The sequence below is a fragment of the Uranotaenia lowii genome, chromosome 3 (assembly GCF_029784155.1).
Source record: "Uranotaenia lowii strain MFRU-FL chromosome 3, ASM2978415v1, whole genome shotgun sequence".
In the NCBI taxonomy this organism is placed as follows: domain Eukaryota; kingdom Metazoa; phylum Arthropoda; class Insecta; order Diptera; family Culicidae; genus Uranotaenia; species Uranotaenia lowii.
In genome coordinates, this window is record NC_073693.1 from 292,774,026 (window position 1) to 292,794,961 (window position 20,936).

Below are 20,936 nucleotides of genomic sequence, written 5' to 3' on the forward strand. Positions count from 1 at the left end.
TGCTGTTTTCGGTTTCGAAGGTCAGTTCACTGACAATTATAATTTTGAAAAATTTTGTTCAAATATTTTAAAATTATTTTTTTCCATCTCCATATTTGGTATTATTGTTTAAATAATTTCACCTAATTCAATGGTCCAGAAAACTCTTTTGATTTTTGCATTTTTATTTTTTAATAAGTTTGTTTTTGTTCTTCATATCTAAATTTTTGTGTTCAGAAAACATAATCTTCTTTAAATCCTATAAACCTAAATTTTTAATAAGAAAAACATGATACGTTTGCCTTATTTTTATTATTCAAAATCTTGTTTTTAAAATTGATCATGATTTTTAAATAAATCTTTGAAAAGTTCGAAAAGTTATTTAAGTAGCAACTTCATAGTTAAGTTGTAATTGGATGTGTGAATAAAATTAGTAATTTTTGTGTGATTTCATTTTCTAAACAAAACTTGGAATTGTTCATTTTTATTTTTATCAGTTTTTTATTGATCAATCAATGTAATTCTTTAATGATTAATTGAACACAATGAGTTTTGTTAGCCTTTTAAACCAGGAGAAAATGAATATAAAAAATAATAATTCTCTGATATTGATCACTTGATTTAAAATGTAGTGTTTTCACCTTTTAAACAAAATAAAAATCTCTTAAAATATAAATGTGTATTAATTTTTTCCTATTCGAGAATTCACATATCAATAAAATATTTGTGATAATTCATGATTTTACCACGGAATTTTTTGATCAACCTTTCATTGAAAATGATGAAATACACAGCAAAAATTCAATCGCTTAATTTTACATCGAAAGCGATGCAAATTATTGGACCATCGCTTTCGACATTAATTTGTGTGTTGATAGGAAATTACCCTATCTCTGTAAAATCACAAGCCATGGAAATTTTCGAGATGTGAATTAACATTAGTCGATGCATAATGCAGAATCGGATTTTACATCGAAGTCAACATAAATTTAAACTATTGGCAGCCTGGTCACGCCTAGTCCAAACTAGGTGGCAGGTAGGCAAGTTTGGTTGCTACGCAAGTTTCCCTTGCTGTAAGTGAGATGTGTATCGAGTTTTCCGAACAATTTGTAGGACCTGCGACTTGTTACTTCAACTAAAATTTATGTCAAATTTCACAAGTTGCTTTCAATTGAATATTTTTCAATACAGCTGTGGAAAATAAAGAAAAAAAAAGAATTTTCAAATGGTAAAAAAAAACAATTGAAATGCAATGAATGAAAATCACAAATCATTTCTTTAAAATTCTATGCAGGAATAAAGTTTCCTGAACATTTGGACCGATAAGCAGTTCGTACGTGGTTAATTTAAATTGCTTTTTTTTGTTGCACCCGAATAAGGATATTTAAGTTTTGGTTTGCAGTGTTTTAGAAATTTCGTCTGTTCTCGAACGACACCAACGAATAAATTATGAAGATCATTAGCAAACAAATTTGACAAAGTTTCAACAAACCTGGTTCACATTTTGTTGGAAAGACGATGCCTACGCAAATTGACTTTTGAAGCAGCCACATAACGTTTAATTCGCACCGTTTCTGGTGACCTAGAAAAACAACAAATTTATTAAATATTTGGGAAAAAACTTTAAGTGCCTTTTTACTTTTAAACGATCATGACGGTATTTTTAACGAACCTTCGAATCTCCTATTTGAGGCTTCTACCTGTGACCGAAACTCATCTCGGAAAAACCATGCTTTGCCAGTTTTGAGCCGACCCCAACACGGTTTCTCTTGTCTCTTGGTACGAGGTTTCCAATCGGACTTATGCCGAGCGCTTGCTACCATCATGAGAAATCATCAGGTTTCGGGCGGCCTCCGCATTAGGTACTCCTCCATCCATATCACCCTCCCATTATGTCGAGCATTAGTTAACTTTTCACTCATTTTTCTTAGCCGATTCCAGGGCCTTCTCAATATTTGCTGCTTCCTCGATGGTCTCTGTCGCCCTCGATTGGGATACAGGTTTTATAAAAGATACGCATTCTACGAAAATTTAGAGTTTAAAAACTGTTCACTATTTGAAACACAATTTAATTACTTTCATCTCAAAAGCTGAAACGGTCGCGACGGATGATTTTCCAAGTTTGTTTGTTTGTTTACCTTTGTGCAGTGCAGAGGTGCCAGATGTTCTGATTTTTCAGAATATGTCCTTATTAAAATAAAAAGGCCTTTAAAGTGTACTTAGTTGTCCTGCTGTTCAAAAACAAATATCTAAATTATAATTGAATTAAAAGTTAAATGATGAGGACACCTAACAAATTTGTACTAATATTGTTAAACTCATTTGACCGATAATAATCTTTGGTTCAAATAATGTTTATATGGTGTTGGTCCATCTAAACTGCATGCCAGGCAAGATTCTGCTTGCCTCAGTTGTATAAACCGAAGCGTCTACAGTACCTGTAATTTGCCTTTATTTAAGCAATTTAAGCGAAAAATTTGTGTCCTGAAAAATCCTATTTGTTTTTTTCATGGTGTCTAGATTTACGACAAACCCATCTGGTGAACCCAGTATCCAGAAGGTGGTGAAAGCTGGCCGGATACGCTGGGCGGGACATGTTGCGAGAATGCCGGACGACTGTCCTGCAAAACAGGTGTTCGCTACGAATCCGGTTGGAACAAGACGAGCGGGGGCGCAACGAGCGAGGTGGTTAGACCAAGTGGTGGAGCGTGATCTGGCGAACGTGGGGTGCCCAAGAAATTGGAGAACGGTTGCTATGGACCGAGGGAATTTTAGGAATTATGTTCGTCAAGTTATGTCGTGAGACGGTATACTATGTAAATAAAAAAAAAATAAACCATCTGGCATCCCTGCCTCAGTGGCCCATCCAGGGCGAGTACAACACGTTTGTTTACTGATAATCCATGCCCCTGGCCCTGATTGAAATGATTATCTTGTAAATGTGATTTTATGTAGCATTGTCTACAATTTGGATCGCGCCCGGTTAAAAATTGTGTAATAAAATTGAAAATAGAATGTTCTTCAAATGCCGTTTAAATTGTTATTTTTTTTTTTTTTTTTTTTTTTTATTTACATAGTATTCCGTCTTAAGACATAACTTGACGAACATAATTCCTAAAATTCACTCGGTCCATGGCAACCGTTCTCCAATTCCTCGGGCACCCCACGTTCGCCAGATCACGCTCCACTTGGTCTAACCACCTCGCTCGTTGCGCCCCCGCTCGTCTTGTTCCTACCGGATTCGTGGCGAACACCTGTTTCGCAGGACAGTCATCCGGCATTCTCGCAACATGTCCCGCCCAGCGTATCCGGCCAGCCTTCACCACCTTCTGGATACTGGGTTCGCCGTAGAGTCGCGCGAGCTCGTGGTTCATCCTTCGCCTCCACATTCCGTTCTCCTGTACGCCGCCAAAGATGGTTCTTAACACTCGTCGCTCGAATACTCCGAGTGTACGCAGGTCCTCCTCGAGCAATATCCATGTCTCGTGCCCGTAGAGAACAACCGGTCTAATAAGCGTCGTATACAGGTTACACTTCGTGCGAGGGCTAAGTCTTCTCGACCGCAGTTGCTTGTGGAGTCCATAGTAGGCACGACTTCCGCTGATAATTCGCCTCCGGATCTCACGGCTGGTGTCATTGTCTGCGGTCACCAGTGAGCCGAGATAGACAAAGTCTTCGACTATCTCCAGCTCGTCGCCGTCGATCGTGACCTTGTTATTACTGGACAAGCGGGTTCGGTCGGTCTCGGATCCGCAGGCCAGCATGTACTTCGTCTTGGACGTATTAATCATCAACCCAATCCTTCCTGCTTCGCGTTTCAGTTTGCGGTAGATCTCCTCCACCGCCGCAGATGATCTGCCGACTATATCAATGTCATCGGCAAAGCAAATAAGTTGACTGGATCTGTTGAAAATCGTGCCCCGCATTTCGCCCACCGCTCGTCGAATAACACCTTCTAGCGCCACGTTGAACATCATGCAGGATAGACCATCACCTTGTCGAAGCCCCCTGCGAGATTCGGATGAACTCGACAATTCACCCGAAATCCGCACACAGCACTGCGTTCCATCCATCGTCGCCTTGATCAGTCTGATCAGCTTCCCGGAAAAGCCGTTCTCGTCCATGATTTTCCATAGCTCGTTACGGTCGATCGTGTCGTATGCGGCTTTGAAGTCGATGAATAGATGGTGCGTAGGGACTTGGTGTTCGCGGCATTTTTGGAGGATTTGCCGTAATGTGAATATCTGGTCCGTCGTAGACCGTCCCTCCATGAAGCCGGCCTGATGACTTCCCACGAATCTGTTTGCTTGTGGCGTGAGGCGGCGGAGTAGGATTCGGGACAACACTTTGTAGGCGGCATTGAGGACAGTGATCGCTCGGTAGTTCTCACAGTCCAATTTGTCGCCCTTCTTGTAGATGGGGCATATTACCCCCTCCTTCCACTCCTCCGGTAGCTGTTCTATGTCCCAGATCCGGATTATCAACCGGTGTAGGCAATCGGCCAACCTGTCCGGGCCCATTTTGATGAGTTCAGCTGCGATGCCATCCTTCCCAGCCGACTTGTTTCTATTCAGCTGGCGAATGGCTTCCTTAACTTCACTCATCGTTGGGAGTGGCTCGTCTTCGTCGTTGGCTACGCCGGCGATGTACCTTCCCCCACCGTCTTGATCTCCTGCATGTGCGCCGTTCAGGTGTTCATCGAAGTGCTGCTTCCACCTTTTCATCACCTCACGATTGTCCGTCAGGATACCCCCGTCCTTATTCCGGCACATTTCGGCTCGCGGCACGAAGCCTTTGCGGGATGCGTTGAGTTTCTGATAGAACTTTCGTGTTTCTTGGGAACGGTGCAGCTGCTCCAGCTCCTCGAGCTCCTCCTCCTCCAGGCGGCGCTTTTTCTCCTGGAAAAGTCGGACTCGCTGCCTCTTCCGCTGGCGGTGATTTTCCACATTTCGACGGGTGCCTCTCTGCACTACTGTCGCCCGCGCGGCATTTTCTTCGTCCATCACCCTCCTACACTCCTCGTCGAACCAGTCGTTCCGTCGAGATCGCTCCACATAACCGATGACGTTCTCCGCAGCACTGTTGATGGCTGTTTTGATGGTATCCCAACAGTCCTCGAGAGGGGCTTCGTCAAGCTCGCCCTCTGCCGGCAGCGCTGCTTCGACCGATTGCGCGTAGTCTGCCGCGACCTCAGGTTGCTTCAGTCGCGCGATATTTAACCGAGGCGGGCGCCGGTTTCGCGTGTTGTTCACTACGGAGAGTTTTGGGCGCATCTTCACCATCACCAGATAATGGTCCGACTCGATGTTGGCGCCCCGACAGGATCTGACGTCGATGATGTCCGAGAAGTGCCGGCTGTCGATCAAAACGTGGTCGATCTGTGATTGAGTTTGGTACGGTGATCTCCAGGTGTACTTGTGTGGGAGGCGGTGCTGGAAAAAGGTACTACGTACGGCCATTCGTTTGGAGGCGGCGAAATCAATAAGTCTGAGGCCGTTTTCGTTGGTCAGCTGGTGCGCACTGAACCTTCCAATTGTCGGTTTGAATTCCTCCTCCTGGCCGACCTGAGCATTGAAATCCCCGATGACGATCTTGATATCATGTTTTGGGCAACGGTCGTATTCACGCTCCAGCTGCGCGTAGAATTCGTCTTTGTCGTCACCGGTACTTCCGAGGTGAGGGCTGTGCACGTTGATGATGCTGATGTTGAAGAACCGGCCCTTGATTCTCAACCGGCACATTCGGGAGTTGATCGGCCACCACCCGATCACGCGCTTTTGCATCTTTCCCATCACTATAAAAGCTGTTCCAAGCTCGTGTGTGTTGCCGCAGCTCTGGTAGATGGCACGACCATCTGGATACGTTCGTACCGTGGAGCCCTTCCAGCATACCTCCTGCAGCGCTACGATGTCGAATTTGCGGCTCTTCAATTCGTTGGAGAGCACGTGGGTACTGCCCACGAAATTTAGAGATCGGCAGTTCCATGTTCCAAGTTTCCAATCGCTAGTCCCTTTTCGTCGCGTGGGTCTTTGCCGATTTCCATCCGAAATTTGTTGTTCGTTGTTCGTTGCTTATGTTTTTTGTAGTCACAGGCTCGCAAGGCCCGCAGCTAACCCCACTATCTCGCAGGAGGACCGTCGTGATGTTGCTGTTTTGGGTCCCGAACACCACCAGGACGCTGTTGCACTCCGCACGCCGCCCCTGACATGGAGAACAGACGCGTACGAAGCCCCCTGACTCAGTCTGCATGCGACCAAAGCATCCACCGGGGTTGGGTACCCGATCTCCGCTAAGGTTGCTCGCACCCCGTTTAAATTGTATGTTTTTCGATTTAAATTTCAGTTTTATTTTTAATTGCGTTATCAATAATTGAGCTTGTGATATAGCTCAGTTGGCAAGTCTGTTGTCTCCTGAGCCGATGTCCGCGAGTTCGAGCCCAAGAGTAAACATCGATCACAGTTGTACCGGATAAGTTTTCCAATAACTGTCCGCCAACTGCAACGTTGATATAAAGTCGCGAATGCCATAAAGATGGTAAAACGACTATAATCGAAACAAAAAAAAAGTTATCAATGATTACATCGTTTTCAAGATTGGGTGTAGTGTGATTATAATTTTTTTTTGCTGTTTAAAAGTGAATCAAGATGATTATTTAAAACTAACCAGTATTATCATTTTATTGTTTTGTTTAACAATACTTAATCGTGGTCAATTACTGATTTGATCTGAAATTTATTTTAGAAATCGGATTGAACTTTTTTTCAAATCTAGTGTTGTTTTTTAAGTATTCTATTTCTGTGCACTGATTCTTATGTCCAAAGCTTTAAATTCTGATTTTATTCGAAATTTGAATTCGTTTTCTTTCCCTGGTGCTCCGGAATGATTGATTTGAAATTTGTAAACCAGGCTGCTTTCAATTTATCTTTCAGCAATTTTGTTCAGAATTAGAAAAGTCATTTAGAACAGTTTATTAATGACTTTTACTTTGATTTTGATTTATTGCGAACCGTATTAAAAAATTTTTTTTTCCGGGATCATTTGATGGTCTTTAGTAGAAAAATAGTGTTGGAAATAAATTTTGTTATTTATTTTGAACTTTGGTATTGGACAGGTCCTTCGCACGGGCTTGTTAATGACAAATGCTTGTCATGCTCGCGTTTTAAGTTAGCGATTGCTAGATTCTATTGAAAAGTTTGCAGTTTTGATAAACAACAAGCGAAAAACATTTACGCTCATTCATACTTCAATACAAGGTAATTTTCATGTCATCTGTTAAATGTTTGAAAAGCCCCAAAGCATTTAAAATATTATGTCAATTAGCTTCAATTGTTTCTGGTTCGTTTTATGTTGGTTGCTCATCCCAACTCAAAATTCTGTGTACCATAAACTCAATAGGTCATAATTTAAAAAATTCTCGTGCACAAATGGTGTACACAGCAAAAAATGACACCTGACACGGAATGCGATTATTAGATTTTTGAACGTGAAAGATTTAAAATATCAAAATAGCCAATATTGTCAAAATTGTCAAAATTGTCAAAATTGTCAAAATTGCCAAAATTGTCAAAATTGTCAAAATTGTCAAAATTGTCAAAATTGACAAAATTGTCAAAATTGTCAAAATTGTCAAAATTGTCAAAAATTGTCAAAATTGTCAAAATTGTCAAAATTGTCAAAATTGTCAAAATTGTCAAAATTGTCAAAATTGTCAAAATTGTCAAAATTGTCGAAATTGTCAAAATTGTCAAAATCGTCAAAATTGTCAAAATTGTCAAAAATATCACTATTGACAAAATTGTCAAAATTGCCCAATCTGCAAAATTGCAAAATTGTCAAAATTGACTAAATTTTCAAAATTGTCAAAATAGTCAAAATTTGTTAAAATTGTCAAAATTGTTCTCTAAGTATTTCGTTCATATTTATTTACATTATGTGAATTTGTTTTTTAAATAGTTTGTTTTCTGGTTAAAGATTGTAAACCGAATCCATATCGTTTTTAAGGTCCAATTGTGGGTGGCCAATTATTTGCGTACATCAAAAGCTTTATATCTCGATCGCTACGGTCAGGAAACACTGCCTTCGTCAATTACTCGGTATCGAGAGCCCCAAAGATGCTGCTGCTGCTGCTGCTCTGATATTCGTTAGTTCACTAAACATAATCTCGGCCTCGAGATCACCTTCGAAAAATGTTCACCTCTTCCGGAAGAATCGTCAAGTTCCAGGGAGTATTGCTGCGAAACACATCTTCGCAGACAGACTTTGCAGAAGGGAAAAAAATCAGGCCTGAAGTTTCGTAAAGTCTTCCAAGTTGGTTCAATGGAACTTTATAAACAAATATACACACACCATCAACAACAACAACAACAACCATCGACTGGGTACTTATCGAAATTGTTATATCAAAATTCGATTTTTCCTCTTTGCTTACTCGACTGATCGGAAGATGGACCTCCTACTTGGCCACTTGACCAGGAGTGAGGAAGCAAGGAAGTAAGAGGGCTGACTCGTCCGACCCCAGAGAGTAAAGTGAAGTGATATATTTGAAGGGAGAGCTCATTTCGAACGCGCCGGAGCTCTCGGGTAATTTAATCTGGATCTTGTAGTCTGTCCTCTCTACAGGAACAGGTCCTCCTTCCAGATGATCCGATTCGGGCTCCACTCTCAAGGGAGGGAGGCAGAAAAAAAAATCGAACAACAAAATTTAGTTCGCTCGTTGTCGCCTGTTTTTGCTTAAGTATCGAACCAATCGATACATTGAAGTCAGCAAAGATGCCAAATTTGATTTATCAATCTTGAAAAAAGTTATTTAAAATTTTTTTAAAAATTGGAAATTTCTAAAATTTAAAAAGCAAGTTGTCAAAATAACAATGTTCAGATATCTTTTATGATAATTTTTTTCTAACAAAAGATGGAGTCATTGAATTCATGTACCAGTTTACTAAAAAAAGAAAACTAAATTACAAATAAGGATAACTCAACTCAAGGGAAGGCAACACTGACCCGGCAACTGTCCCCGGGGATATGAAAATGTCGCATTTAAGATTGCCATCGATACGGGTATTTTGTTCAGCGCACACGGCCCGATGAAGGTGGCTTATTCCCGGGGATGTGCCATATTGGACCGCGCAACAATCTGGAGCTGCCACGCGCTTTTGCCTCTCCGAAGGCCGTTATAATGAGACACTTTTGTTGAGACGTTTTTCCCCCCTTCTGGACCAAACTTTTTTAACATTCCTATGTTTTCTTACTTGTTGGTTTTTTCGGGGACGAGAGCCTCACTTATGTTACACAATCTTTTTCGGTTGATCCGTTTTTTTACCCTTTATTTTGCTTCGGATTCCACGTTTCGGGAGCGTTGATAGCACTCAGAACGGCGCCTGTTCCTGTCAATTAGTGAATTTTTGGAAGATTTTTTACCCTTCTTTAGGCTGTTTTCCTCGGTAAGCGAAAAAATTGTTGCTTTTTACGATATCGAATCCTTTCGTGTACCGGTCTCCTTGCGCTAGGGATTGGAAGAGAATTAACACCGTACAAATTTTGGGCGGATAATGGTTACTCATTTTATCGGATATCTAAATTGGGTTGTATTTTGTGGGAGCCAGCAGGATTTTTTTCCTGGAATCGACTGGAGGAAAGCTTTCATTTTTTGGAGTTTGAAAATATCTTAGCCTGAAGCTTTATGACTTGAACCAAACAATAAAATTCATTGTGTTCAGTTTAGTTATTTTCAATGGTCCATTTTTTCTCTCGAGGCTTAAATTTAATCATCTATTCCAAAATAACACAGATTAAGCCTACTAGCTTTTCAAAGTTTTTATATGATTTTATTATGGCATTTTATATACAGTTTGTTATACAACTGTTTATAGAAGTCATGAAATATGCTCAGATTCTTGATTCAACCATTTGTTTTTAGGTAGTTCTGAAAACGCTAATAAAGCTTTAACTAAATTGTTTTTCGTTTCGATTATAGTCGTTCTACCATCTTTTATGGCATTTGCGACTTTATATCAACGCTGCAGTTGGCGGACAGTTATTGAAAAACTTATCCGATACAACTGTGTTCGATATTTACTCTTGGGCTCGAACTCGCGGACATGAATACTTAAAGGGTGATACGATCAAAATTTGGTCAAGGGAAAACGCGTGTAAATCGGTGAAATAGTTTATTTAAAAAATCAAATTATTTTTTTTTTAGTTTAATTAGTATGAAATTCAGGAAAAATATTCAGTTAGGTTTCCGCTTTTCCAAATCCGAATTGCCGGGCCTTAAGCTTAACCCCTGCCATCAGATTTTGTACAGCCACCTTGTCCACCTTCTTCGCCGCAGAAAGCCAGTTTGCATTGAACTGCTGCTCTTCCTTAGCAGTTTTTTTGGTCTTCTTTAGGTTCCGATTGACAATAGCCCAGTATTTCTCAATTGGGCGGAGCTCTGGCGGAGGGTTCTTGTCCTTGGGAACCACCTGCACGTTGTTGGCGGCGTACCACTCCATGGCCTTTTTACCGTAATGGCAAGATGCCAAATCCGGCCAAAACAGTACGGAACAACCGTGTTTCTTCAGAAAAGGCAGCAGACGTTTATTCAAACACTCTTTCACGTAAATTTCTTGGTTGACAGTCACGGAAGCTATGAAAATGCTGCTTTTCAAGCCACAGGTACAGATGGCTTGCCAAACCAGATATTTCTTCGCGAACTTTGACAGTTTCATGTGCTTGAAAATATATGCTACCTTTCCCCTTCCTTTTGCCGTATAAAACTTCTGTCCCGGAAGCTGCTTGTAGTCGGCTTTGACGTAGATTTCGTCGTCCATTACCACGTAGTCAAACTTCGTCAGCATCGTCGTGTTTACGAGAGATCACGCTTTGGCCGTCGTATTTTGTTTATCATCGCGATTTGGAGTCACTACTTTCTTGTAAGTCGATAGTCCGGCTCGTTTTTTGGCTCGATGCACGGTTGTAGACGATACACCCAGCTTATTTGCGGCATCTCGGAGAGAGAGGTTAGAGTTTCGCTTGAAACTACCAGCAACTCTCTTTGTCGTCTCAGCGGCTTCCGGTTTTCGATTTCCGGTTGTTCGGCTGAATGGTCTTTGGGCCGAATTTATGCTAGGCCTATCGCTTTTTTGCATGTTAGGCCGATCAGTCGGCCGAATGGCCACTAGCTCGAATGGTCGCAAAGCCGAATGGTCGAATCCAGACGTGCATCCATTCGGCCTAAAGATCTTTCGGCCTAACGACATTTTGGCCTAACATCCATTCGACCTTACGAACATTCGGCCTTAAGACCTTTCGGCCCAGCGACCATTCGGCCTAACGACTTTCTAGCATCCATTCGGCCTTACGACCATCCAGCGTTATGACCATTCGGCCTTTCAACGATCCGGGCTTACGACCATTCGGACTAATGACCATTCGGCCTTATGTCTATTCGGCCTAGTGACCTCGGCTTAGTGGCCATTTGGCCGAATATCCTTTCGGCCTTGCGTCCTTTCGGCCTAACAGCCTACGGCTGGATAACCGTCGGCCGAATAACCCATTCGGCCTAGTGGCCTATTCGGCCAAATAGCCCATTCGGCCTAACGTCCATCGGCCGAATGACCTTCGGCCGAATGGCTTTCGGCCTCATGACATTCGGACGAATGGCCCAACCTCGTTATTATGTACACGCTCGTATTTTTTCAACCATTAATGACTTTTCTTGAACCATTTTTTACGATTTCTGATAAAACTGCCATTATTGCTGTTTTTCAATCATGACATACGGTTTAATTTTAAGCATTTTATAAGTTCTAATGAACAAGTCAAAAAATGGTTAAATTTCCATCGTTAAATCGCCATCTTTGCAAGAGAAATAGTTTGTTTTTTTACAGCTGTGCGGTGAATTCAACCTTTTGTTCTTAAGTCAGTGCGTGGTTTAAGTTTATTTAGTGGAATTTACAATTTATGATAAACATTATCAGATAATAAAAGGCGTAAGTATGTTTTGGATTACAAAAATGTTTATAATGAAAAATTTCTAAACCGCATTATTTTGTTTCTTGCAGAGAACAGATACTTGGAAGAACCAGAATTGCATTCGGCAGCTTCATTTCAATTCGATGGATAATCTACAGCCTTCTCCAAAAGGAATCGGACCAGATGCTTCCGGGAAATAATATGCAAGAGCTTCCGGAAAATGATCTGCAGGAGCAGACAATATTATGAATGATAGCACTGACGATAGCTATGCGGGAGGTGATGACTCTTTTGCCTTGAACGAATCCGACCTCAATGGTAGAAAATGTTACCTCATCAGAACGACACGGACAGACGAGGCAGAGACTGCCAGTAGTTTTAGTAATGGCAAACATTTGCTACGAATCACTCATCTTAGAAAAGGTAAGCCTTATTAACATTATATTCAATTATTTCAACACGTCTTTTGATTTTTTTGCATAAACGATTTTCTATTTTTCTTTCAATTGCAGTATTCCGATTCGAAAGTTGCGATTAGAACCCAGAATTAAAAAATGAGTGGAACGGGTCGAGTATTGTGCCAGTAACCTGGGGAGGAGGCAGCGTTCGCGAATGTGATGGCAGCAGAGGCCGACGAAAGCTAAAGTTGCTGATCGATCTAGCCATACATAGGATGAATCATATAATAGGAAGAAAATCCCTGAAAAAAAATTAACGTATGCTCATCGTTACGCAACGATTTTTTCCTGAAAATTTTCAGTTTCATCGCAGCTATTTTGATGTCATGCAATTTTAGCAGAATGATAAGCAAACCAAAATCAGCCTAAAACTTGTCAGCTTCAATATGATTGAAAGAGGATTGTAACCTTTCCTTTTTAATGATTGTGAGATAGATTTCTTAAAATGGGTATTGAATATCCGTGAAATATCCGTTGGAAAATCGAAAATTGGGTACATTTATCCCCAAGAACTCAATTCAACCTTGAGTGTTATTACTAAGTGGAGTATATTTTGCGTAGCAAGTTATGCTCTTTGAACAAAATAAAGTAAACAAGGCAGATCATCAGTTTTCAAGCAACGAGAAACTCGTAATAAGACATTCAATTTATTTTATCAGAGAATTATCATCAATGAGTACTAAGAAGCGATGCTGATCGATGATATTAATTCCGTTTTAATAAACGTTAAAAAAGTTTCTCTTTTTAGGACCTTCGGGGTATCAGTACCTATTTCAAAACATGACAAAATCGAAGGAAGGGGGGGGGGGTTATTATCAGCGTTACGTAATTTTCATAGGGGGGTACGTCAAAGCGTTACGATTTGTGACAAACGGGGGGAGGGGGTACCCATCAGCTGGCGCACACTTTTTTCAATCATGTTATTGATCAGTTTTTTCCACTTTTACTTAGTCAAGCCAGTATGTTGGATGGCTGCATCTTCCTCCTTAAATTTCCGTTTCCTTTTGGCCCAATACTTCTCTTTTGATTGAAACTGAAGGCAATTTTGTGGATTCAGATGTGGAACTATCGATTTGATAATGGTGGATTTTGAAGGAAACTGTGCAACATATTTTTTTCATTTTCTCTTGCATCGTAAAATCTTGAAAACGCGTGAGTTCTGAAATTAAAAAAAAACAAAAATTGGTCGGATAGTGCTTTTTTACAGACAACAAAATACTGTCAAAATTATGTGAGTCAGATAACGAGGAAATAAGCTCCGAGGAAGAATGACCTTAACGGGTTAAACTCCTATCAAAAGGAAAAAAAAGAAGAAATAAACTCAGCAAATGAGAGTGTCCCATTTCTTAATGAACCGAGCTATAAAATGGATTTTGCATGGTAAATATGAAGAACTTAAGGCAAGAGGTGGTCAAAATTAATAAAAAAAATTGCTTCAAACGTACTCCGTTTTCACGATTTTTTTTAATTATGATATTTATTGCAAATTCAAAAGAAATAACATGAAAACTCAAGAGCAACATTAATAACCAATTTTGCTATTTTTTCTTAACAAAGTTTTGCCAACTAAATCAACAGACTTAAACTAATTCAACAAGACCAAATTTGCGAAATTTGGGTTTTTGAATTTTTAGGGGGAGGACACAGTAAGCCGTGCTCGAGAACGGAAGCATTTTTTCCGACGTCGCGTTTTTCTTGTTTGTTTTTTCGCGAATTAAAAATTCAATCATTTCATCTGTTTTGGAACTTTTGTTTCGATCGATACATATTACAAATGATAAAAATGCATCCAGCACTAGCAAGGAACTCTCTAAATCAATTTTTTGGTTTTTGCTATGCTGTTCGGATCGTGCAAAATGGAAATCATCTGTTTATTATAGAAAAATGTGTTCAATTGGTGAAAATATAAAAGTGAAAAAATCGAAACGGAGTAGGTTTTACTAAGCTTTCATAAATATGGTAGTTACAACTTCATAAAAAGCTGTTGATCCTATGTTGGAAAAAATGGGTAGTGTTCGCGTGTGAATGAATTTTCTTGTCGTAACCATTTTCTAGCTAAATATCAAATAAGCTTAGTTCCGATTGATGGATATCAATGATCTAAAAGATTTATTTTTTGTGTGCAGAGTTGAAATGTGAATAAATGTTGTGTTTCAAATAAAATGCTCATTCGGATGGCCCCGGTTAGAAAAAAGGAAAAAAAAAACAAGTTAAATTCCGGAATGACATTTTTTCGGCTAGTTCCTCCCTCATGTATGCTATTGTTCATGACAAAGCCTACTAATCAAGTTCTAAATATAACGGTAACAATTTCTCCTTGTTCCGAAATTTATAAATGTAAAAAGCATAATGCAAGTGGTCCAATGCTGATGAAATGAGAATAAATATGTTCAGGTTTTAGGTTTCCTAAGAAGAGTAAGGGAAAAGTGAATTTAAGAATACTTGAATACAAAGATTTCCACGATGACCGGAAGTTCTGGTCGTCAATATTATAGCTACTATGCTTTCGTCGCACAAATTTGCTGAAAGGGTTTAGTTTAAAACTGTGAAATTATTTTGTGGATGAATCTTTCATCTTGGAGTGTGATCGTCAAGGGTATCTCTTGGCTGATGGAATGAATATTTTGAGCCTCATTCTGTTTAGGTGAAATTTTCGGGAGCAGACTGGAGAGAGAAAATCACCATCAACTAACAGAGGCCAGTTGTTAATATTTTATTTGGTGAATTTGTTCCATATTGTTAAATTTACTTACATTTCGTTAAAATATAGTTTGGAGTCAGGGTGTTTTCACTCTGAACTCTCTAGATTTTGTTCTGGCTCAGCAATTGTTATCCATTTGAACAACTGAACTGATTGAAAGCTTCGAATTATAAGGATAACATTTTTGAAAAATCTTTGACCTCGAAGGGTTTTTTGTTCTTTTAATATTTTCCGATTCTCTTTTTATTTTCAAGAGCGAGTAAAGGCGTTTTATCCTTGGTCGATGACCAGAAATGATTGTACATTGAAATCCAAAACAGTTAACGAATCATAATACATCTTAAAAGTTTAAAACCTTAAACATCACCTTCTAAAATATGCCACTTTTTTAAGGTTTTGTGATTTCTGTGTACAAAATAAATCGTTTCCAGCCGCTGAAGAATGGTCCTAGTGAATAGTGAATATATTACTTTACATAACGTGTGGTTTCCTCATCAAGGAGCATTTTTCTTAGCATGCTTCCAACGATACTGCCCCTTCGAAACGTATGGTACTGGTGGTCCACGTTTCTTCCTGTTCCTGTGTTCCAGATTTTTCTGCGTTCTCTGCTCCATGGTAGGCCCAACCGGTTCATGTTTTTGATTATTTTAATGTTTTTATGTTAAAATAATTGGAAACATGAAGAAAGACAAGAAGAATAATAAAACTCTTTTATTGTTTTTTGGGACTCAGACATAAGTTCTGGCTGTGGAGGTACGATTAGTGATTAGTGATTAGTGAATTTGGGTTTTTGAATTTCTAGTACCGACTTTTTTAAGGCTTAGCTTTAAGGCTTTATTAAGTGTTAAAATACATTTTTGAAAATTGTTTGAAGTTTAAAAAAAAATTTAATTACGCTGCTGATTTTTTAAGTTTTTCCTTATTTTTTTAAACAATATTAAATTTTTCCTGGACTTTGAAATTAAAATTTCAAATCAGTCGCTCGGATAGTGTCATTTTCGGAATGTTTATTTCACCAATGCTAAAACGTGTTTGGATGACTGAGTTTTTTACATAAAAATGACGAACTATGGCTCTAGCAACCATCGCCAGATTATTATGTTAACGGATCGTATCTTTTTGTAAACGGAGCGGAAATGCATCAAATTTCAAACGGAAGAAGACGTTCCCCATGATACTGATTTGATACTTTCGACGTGTCGAACGACAACCGGGTTGCGCTGAGTGAGTCGAGGCGTTTGATTATCGACTGATGGTTTATTAGTTTTCGAACGCTCAGGTGATAATCGGCTACCCGGGGTGTTAATTGTCCGCGTAAACGTGTGATGAAAAGTTTTAAATTGATGATAATGATTTTTCAGGTTAAGCCAATATTTACTCCTGGTGCGCTTAGAACGCATCACATTTAGAACGGGGGTTTCTCTTGCTTTGAGGTGCATCTTGAGCCTCACACGGGCAAAAGAGCTCTAAATCCGTTGAGTTTGTATTACATCATAAGCACATTAAAAAAATCAAAATCAAGAATATCGTAAGCGCAAATTTCCACTTAACTGTTCAGTGAGTATAAATCGCCCCCCACATATTTTCGTTTAGAAAACCGACAAGGTTGAACTCAATTTTAGAAAGAAGCCGATCTGCAGACAATAAAAAAATGGGTAGATTTTCGAAAGAGCATCTCTCCTTTCATAGACCGATATTTGTAGCTCTACAAATGCGATTACCAAATTCATTCCCGGCAACAAAAGGCGCGCGAGGTTAAATTAATTTTTGATTGATTGAGCACTTTTCTAACCCATCCCACCTTTTAGGGTTTAGCCAGCCTCCCGTATACATATATGAGGGAGCAGCCCGAAGCCCGAAATTTTAGTTAAGCTTCTCGCGCTCTTTATTTCATTTGATACCGGCAACAATGAGCACAGGTTCATTCATGTGATGGATACTACGAATGTTGTCGAGTAATGGTGGTAGATTTTTGATTCTTTTTTTTTACTTGCTGCTCCTCAATGCTCCACTCCTGCTGTTAAGCTAAATTGGATGGGCCTGCATGGTTCATTATGGCGGGTGAAAGGAAATCAATTTGGATGGCAACAATTGAAAGGTTTCAATCTAATTGATTGAAAGTTTACGAAAAAAAACACCTCCTCTAAAGAACTAAGCTTTGGTCATAGTAATTTTAAAATGGGTACTTACCTAGTAAACATGATGAATTCTTCCGTTTTCACTTCTGACACGATTCTATTCCAAAAAAAACACACACTTTCCCCCCTACTCAAATTTCGCGGTTCAATTCAGAAAGACTTCAATGCTTGTGGACGAGTAAGAAGCGACGAACTCGATTTCATCCGTTGAAATCTCTCGTTTCCCAGAATTCGGTTATTAGCGGGTCATTTTTCTATCAGCAAAAACAATTTGTTCCCAAACACTCTACTATTTCCCCAATGGCACCTCACAGTCCAGAAAAATGGATAACTTATCGAAAGTCGATCCCATTAATTGTTAAAACGACAAACATTGGCGCGCACACGTTGTACATCCCATCGATATCGTTTGAAAATGAAAACAAATCTGCTCCCACCATGCCATCACTTTTTGCTGCTGCAACATCTTTCTCTCTTCCGTTGTTTCAATTTGATGACTTCCAAGTTTGCTCCAAGCTATGGATTGAGGAGCTTTACTTTTTTCGTATGCCTGCTACAACACCAAACCGTTTCAATACAGGGGGCCAACATTAAACAGCTTCCATGTTGACATCACCATCTCACTTTGTGGGATACACGTCTTCGTTCGGAGTTTTTTTTTACGGTTGTTGTTGATTCTCTCCTAGGCAAGCAAATTTCATCAACGGGATCTGCAAAAAAAAACAAAAGATACAAACAAGAAAGAAGTGCTTGTTAGTCTCGACTCTGGATTGGTGCCTCGGAGGTTGACATTATTCTGTGAACTATTTTTTTTTGTTCGTTGGCGTCTAGTTGCCCCCGTTTTGGTACTTAACATAAGAAGTAGAGAAAAAACGAGTAAATGTTTTGGGTCTTGCTTAAACCAACTTAAATAAAATAAAATCCGCTGAAGGGAGGTTCGACTGGAGTTCAAAGTTGTGCTGACATAAAATGAATTAACCAATTTTAAAGCTTTACTCGTCGCGCTTCTCAGCGCGCCACTCTTGAAAGAGGGCTGTGTGACATATAAATTTTCTGGTCGATGGGTTCAAGTTTAGTAACAACTTCATTTGTTTGTGTTCTGAGGTTTACAGAGAATCCATCTTAGCGCACTTGGCAGACGTTGTTCAGCATGAAGGGGGTGGATGAGACATTACGGCACACAGGGAGCAATAAGTGGTAATCATGTCATATTTTGGTGAAAAATTCTTCATAGTTTCTTCAATATTATCCAAATTCTATAATCTAATATAAGGGAAGGATTTAATGTTTAAAAAATAAAAAAAATATAAAAATCTCTGAAGTTTAAGGATAGATGGATTGGGCATATTTTTGGAAGAAGTCTTGTTGAAAGTTTTGAAATTGAGAAGTTTAAAACCGATAATTGTTTACATTTCTAATAAATGTCGAAGGATTTTAAATTCTTTCAAAATTGGTTACTGTGCAAAGTGAAAAATAATCTCTGCAGTTAGAGGTCATAATCAACAGACTATCCATATAGGGTAACGGACTTGTTTTGGACCAGGGGACCTACTTTGGACCACCTTATCTAGCTCACTTATTAAGCAACTAATAATGAAAATAATTAGTGCATTACATTAAGTGCTCGGGCTTCATCTATATTAGTTAAAAAAATTCATAATCAGTTGCTTTATAAGAGAGCTAGACAAAGTGGTCTAAAATAGGTCCTCTGGTCCAAAATAAGTCCGTTACCCTATATGCGCACAGAAAAAAAAATTTTGACTTTCACGTGTCACTGAAACCGCAACCTTTAAAATAAATCAACCTGTAATTAACAAAACCTGTAATTCTAAATTGTTTTCCTTGAAAGTTAACGAAGATTCATTTATTATTGCAGCAAATGTCTTGTAAAAAAGTTGTACACTGAAAATTAAATGTCACGTAATTTGTTTTTCGACCTGTAAAATAACGGTAAATGTCCTGCTCCTGTTTGTTACACGACATTTGCGTAATTTTACAGGAAATAATTTTTGCTGTGCGCGCTGCAGCCAAAACTGCAAAGAGAGGCTTCTCTCCGCTTTTACGGCTGGGTCACTATAGGAGTAGATTCTTGCCAATCGTGATAATTTTTAGGAAACTAATTTCAAACACCACTATAGTCTGAAATTCTTTACATTAGCTCAATACCTATTCGCCACTTACGCTCAAGTTTTTCGTGAAAACATCGGTTTTGTGACATCTCGAGTTGTGAATTTCCTTTATAATGAGCACATTTATTAATTTTGAATGTCCGGTCACAAGGAAAGTAGCTATCATCAAGGGGAAGTGTCCTAAAAAAAAAACTAGTAAAAAGCCTTTGAAAAAATGAGGAAAGTTTCCTTGCCCCTAGAAGTTCTATGAATAAAAACGGATGAAAACACGAATTACGAATTTTACATACGAAAATTCACAAATTTTTTTTTGGACGTATCCAGACCGGAAAAATCCGGGCAATTTAATCTAAAAACTTGCCAAAATCCGCGCATTCGATTTCAAAATGTTCAACCAAAAATCAGGGCAATCATCGGACAAATCTGATCCAAACCACGGACTGATTCAATAAAAAAAATGTATTCGTATTAATGGATCCAAAACACAAGTCATGACTTTTTGGATAAAACGTAAAAATGAAAAATTATAATAACTCAATTTGAGCTTTTTTGTTAGATTTATTAAATAAAGGGAATAAATCCGAGCTTCCTCCAACGAAATCCGGGCAACCGGGTCGGACCGGTCTTTCCTCAAGTTTTGTGTCGAATATCCGGGCAAGTCCGGAAGAATCCGGACATTCTAGCAACTTAAAATTAAGGGCAAGGGGAATACAATTTTGAACGCTCGCCAGCGGCTTCGGCGTAGTGGTTAGAGTTCAAGTCATCTACGCCAAAGTTCATGAGATCGAATCCCGGTCATGGCATACATAGTACACTTTCTGTGGTCTGGTGGTTTTAGCATTTGTGAGATGCTAGCCATCATTACTTCGAAAGATGTGCGCTTAGAAAGAGACGAACCAGCCCAAGGCTGAAAGTCTCTATAATAAGAAAAAAAAAACAATTTTGAACCACCCTTCTTTATTCTCCGCGGTTGCGACTCGCAACTTGCGAGCGCACTTTCAGTTTCACACTTTTTAATTTTGAAAATGCTGAAAGCTCAAAACAAAATAAAATCAAATTTAAATTTGTCACTTTAATTTATTGGCCTTATCGGTGAAAAGTGATGTCCTTTTTAGTAGGGACATCTTAAGATTATGAAATCTTATAGATGTATAGAACATTAGAAGAAATGAAAGATGGTGAAAATGAGCGGGTAGAAATTATTTAGAAGCATTATCATCACATATCAAACTTGTGTTCCTCCAACTACTATTTAAAAATTCAGATTAAAAACGTAAATTGAAAACCAGATATGAGTTAATTATAGTTTACAAAGTTTCATTTACAAGAAAAATGTATTCCAATCGTTTACCATTTCTGCATTCTGTCTACAAAGTCCCCGACCTAGGGGGACGGAGCCCGAGTAAAAAAAGTTAATCATACCATGTACTCGAAATCTAGGAAAAGACATAGAATCTAGAAATTTGGAATGAAAACAAAAAAAATCTAACAGTTTAGGGGGCCCCTTAAAATAGTGTCTCGAATAGTTTCACTCAAGCTAAGGGGGCCCCTAGAGTGAGTGTTGCAGAATTATTCC

At 39.1% G+C, this 20,936-nt stretch overlaps 1 protein-coding gene across 1 annotated transcript in view; it reads right to left on the bottom strand.

The window, feature by feature from the left end:
• The window catches only part of LOC129756201 (uncharacterized), a 199,720-nt gene that overhangs the window by 157,431 nt on the left and 21,353 nt on the right, over positions 1-20,936 (bottom strand). Inside the window, exon 2 of the mRNA XM_055753005.1 lies at positions 17,284-17,941. Within this exon, the coding sequence (XP_055608980.1) occupies positions 17,284-17,294 (11 nt within the window). The 5' untranslated portion in view covers positions 17,295-17,941. The remainder of the gene's footprint in view (positions 1-17,283; positions 17,942-20,936) is intronic.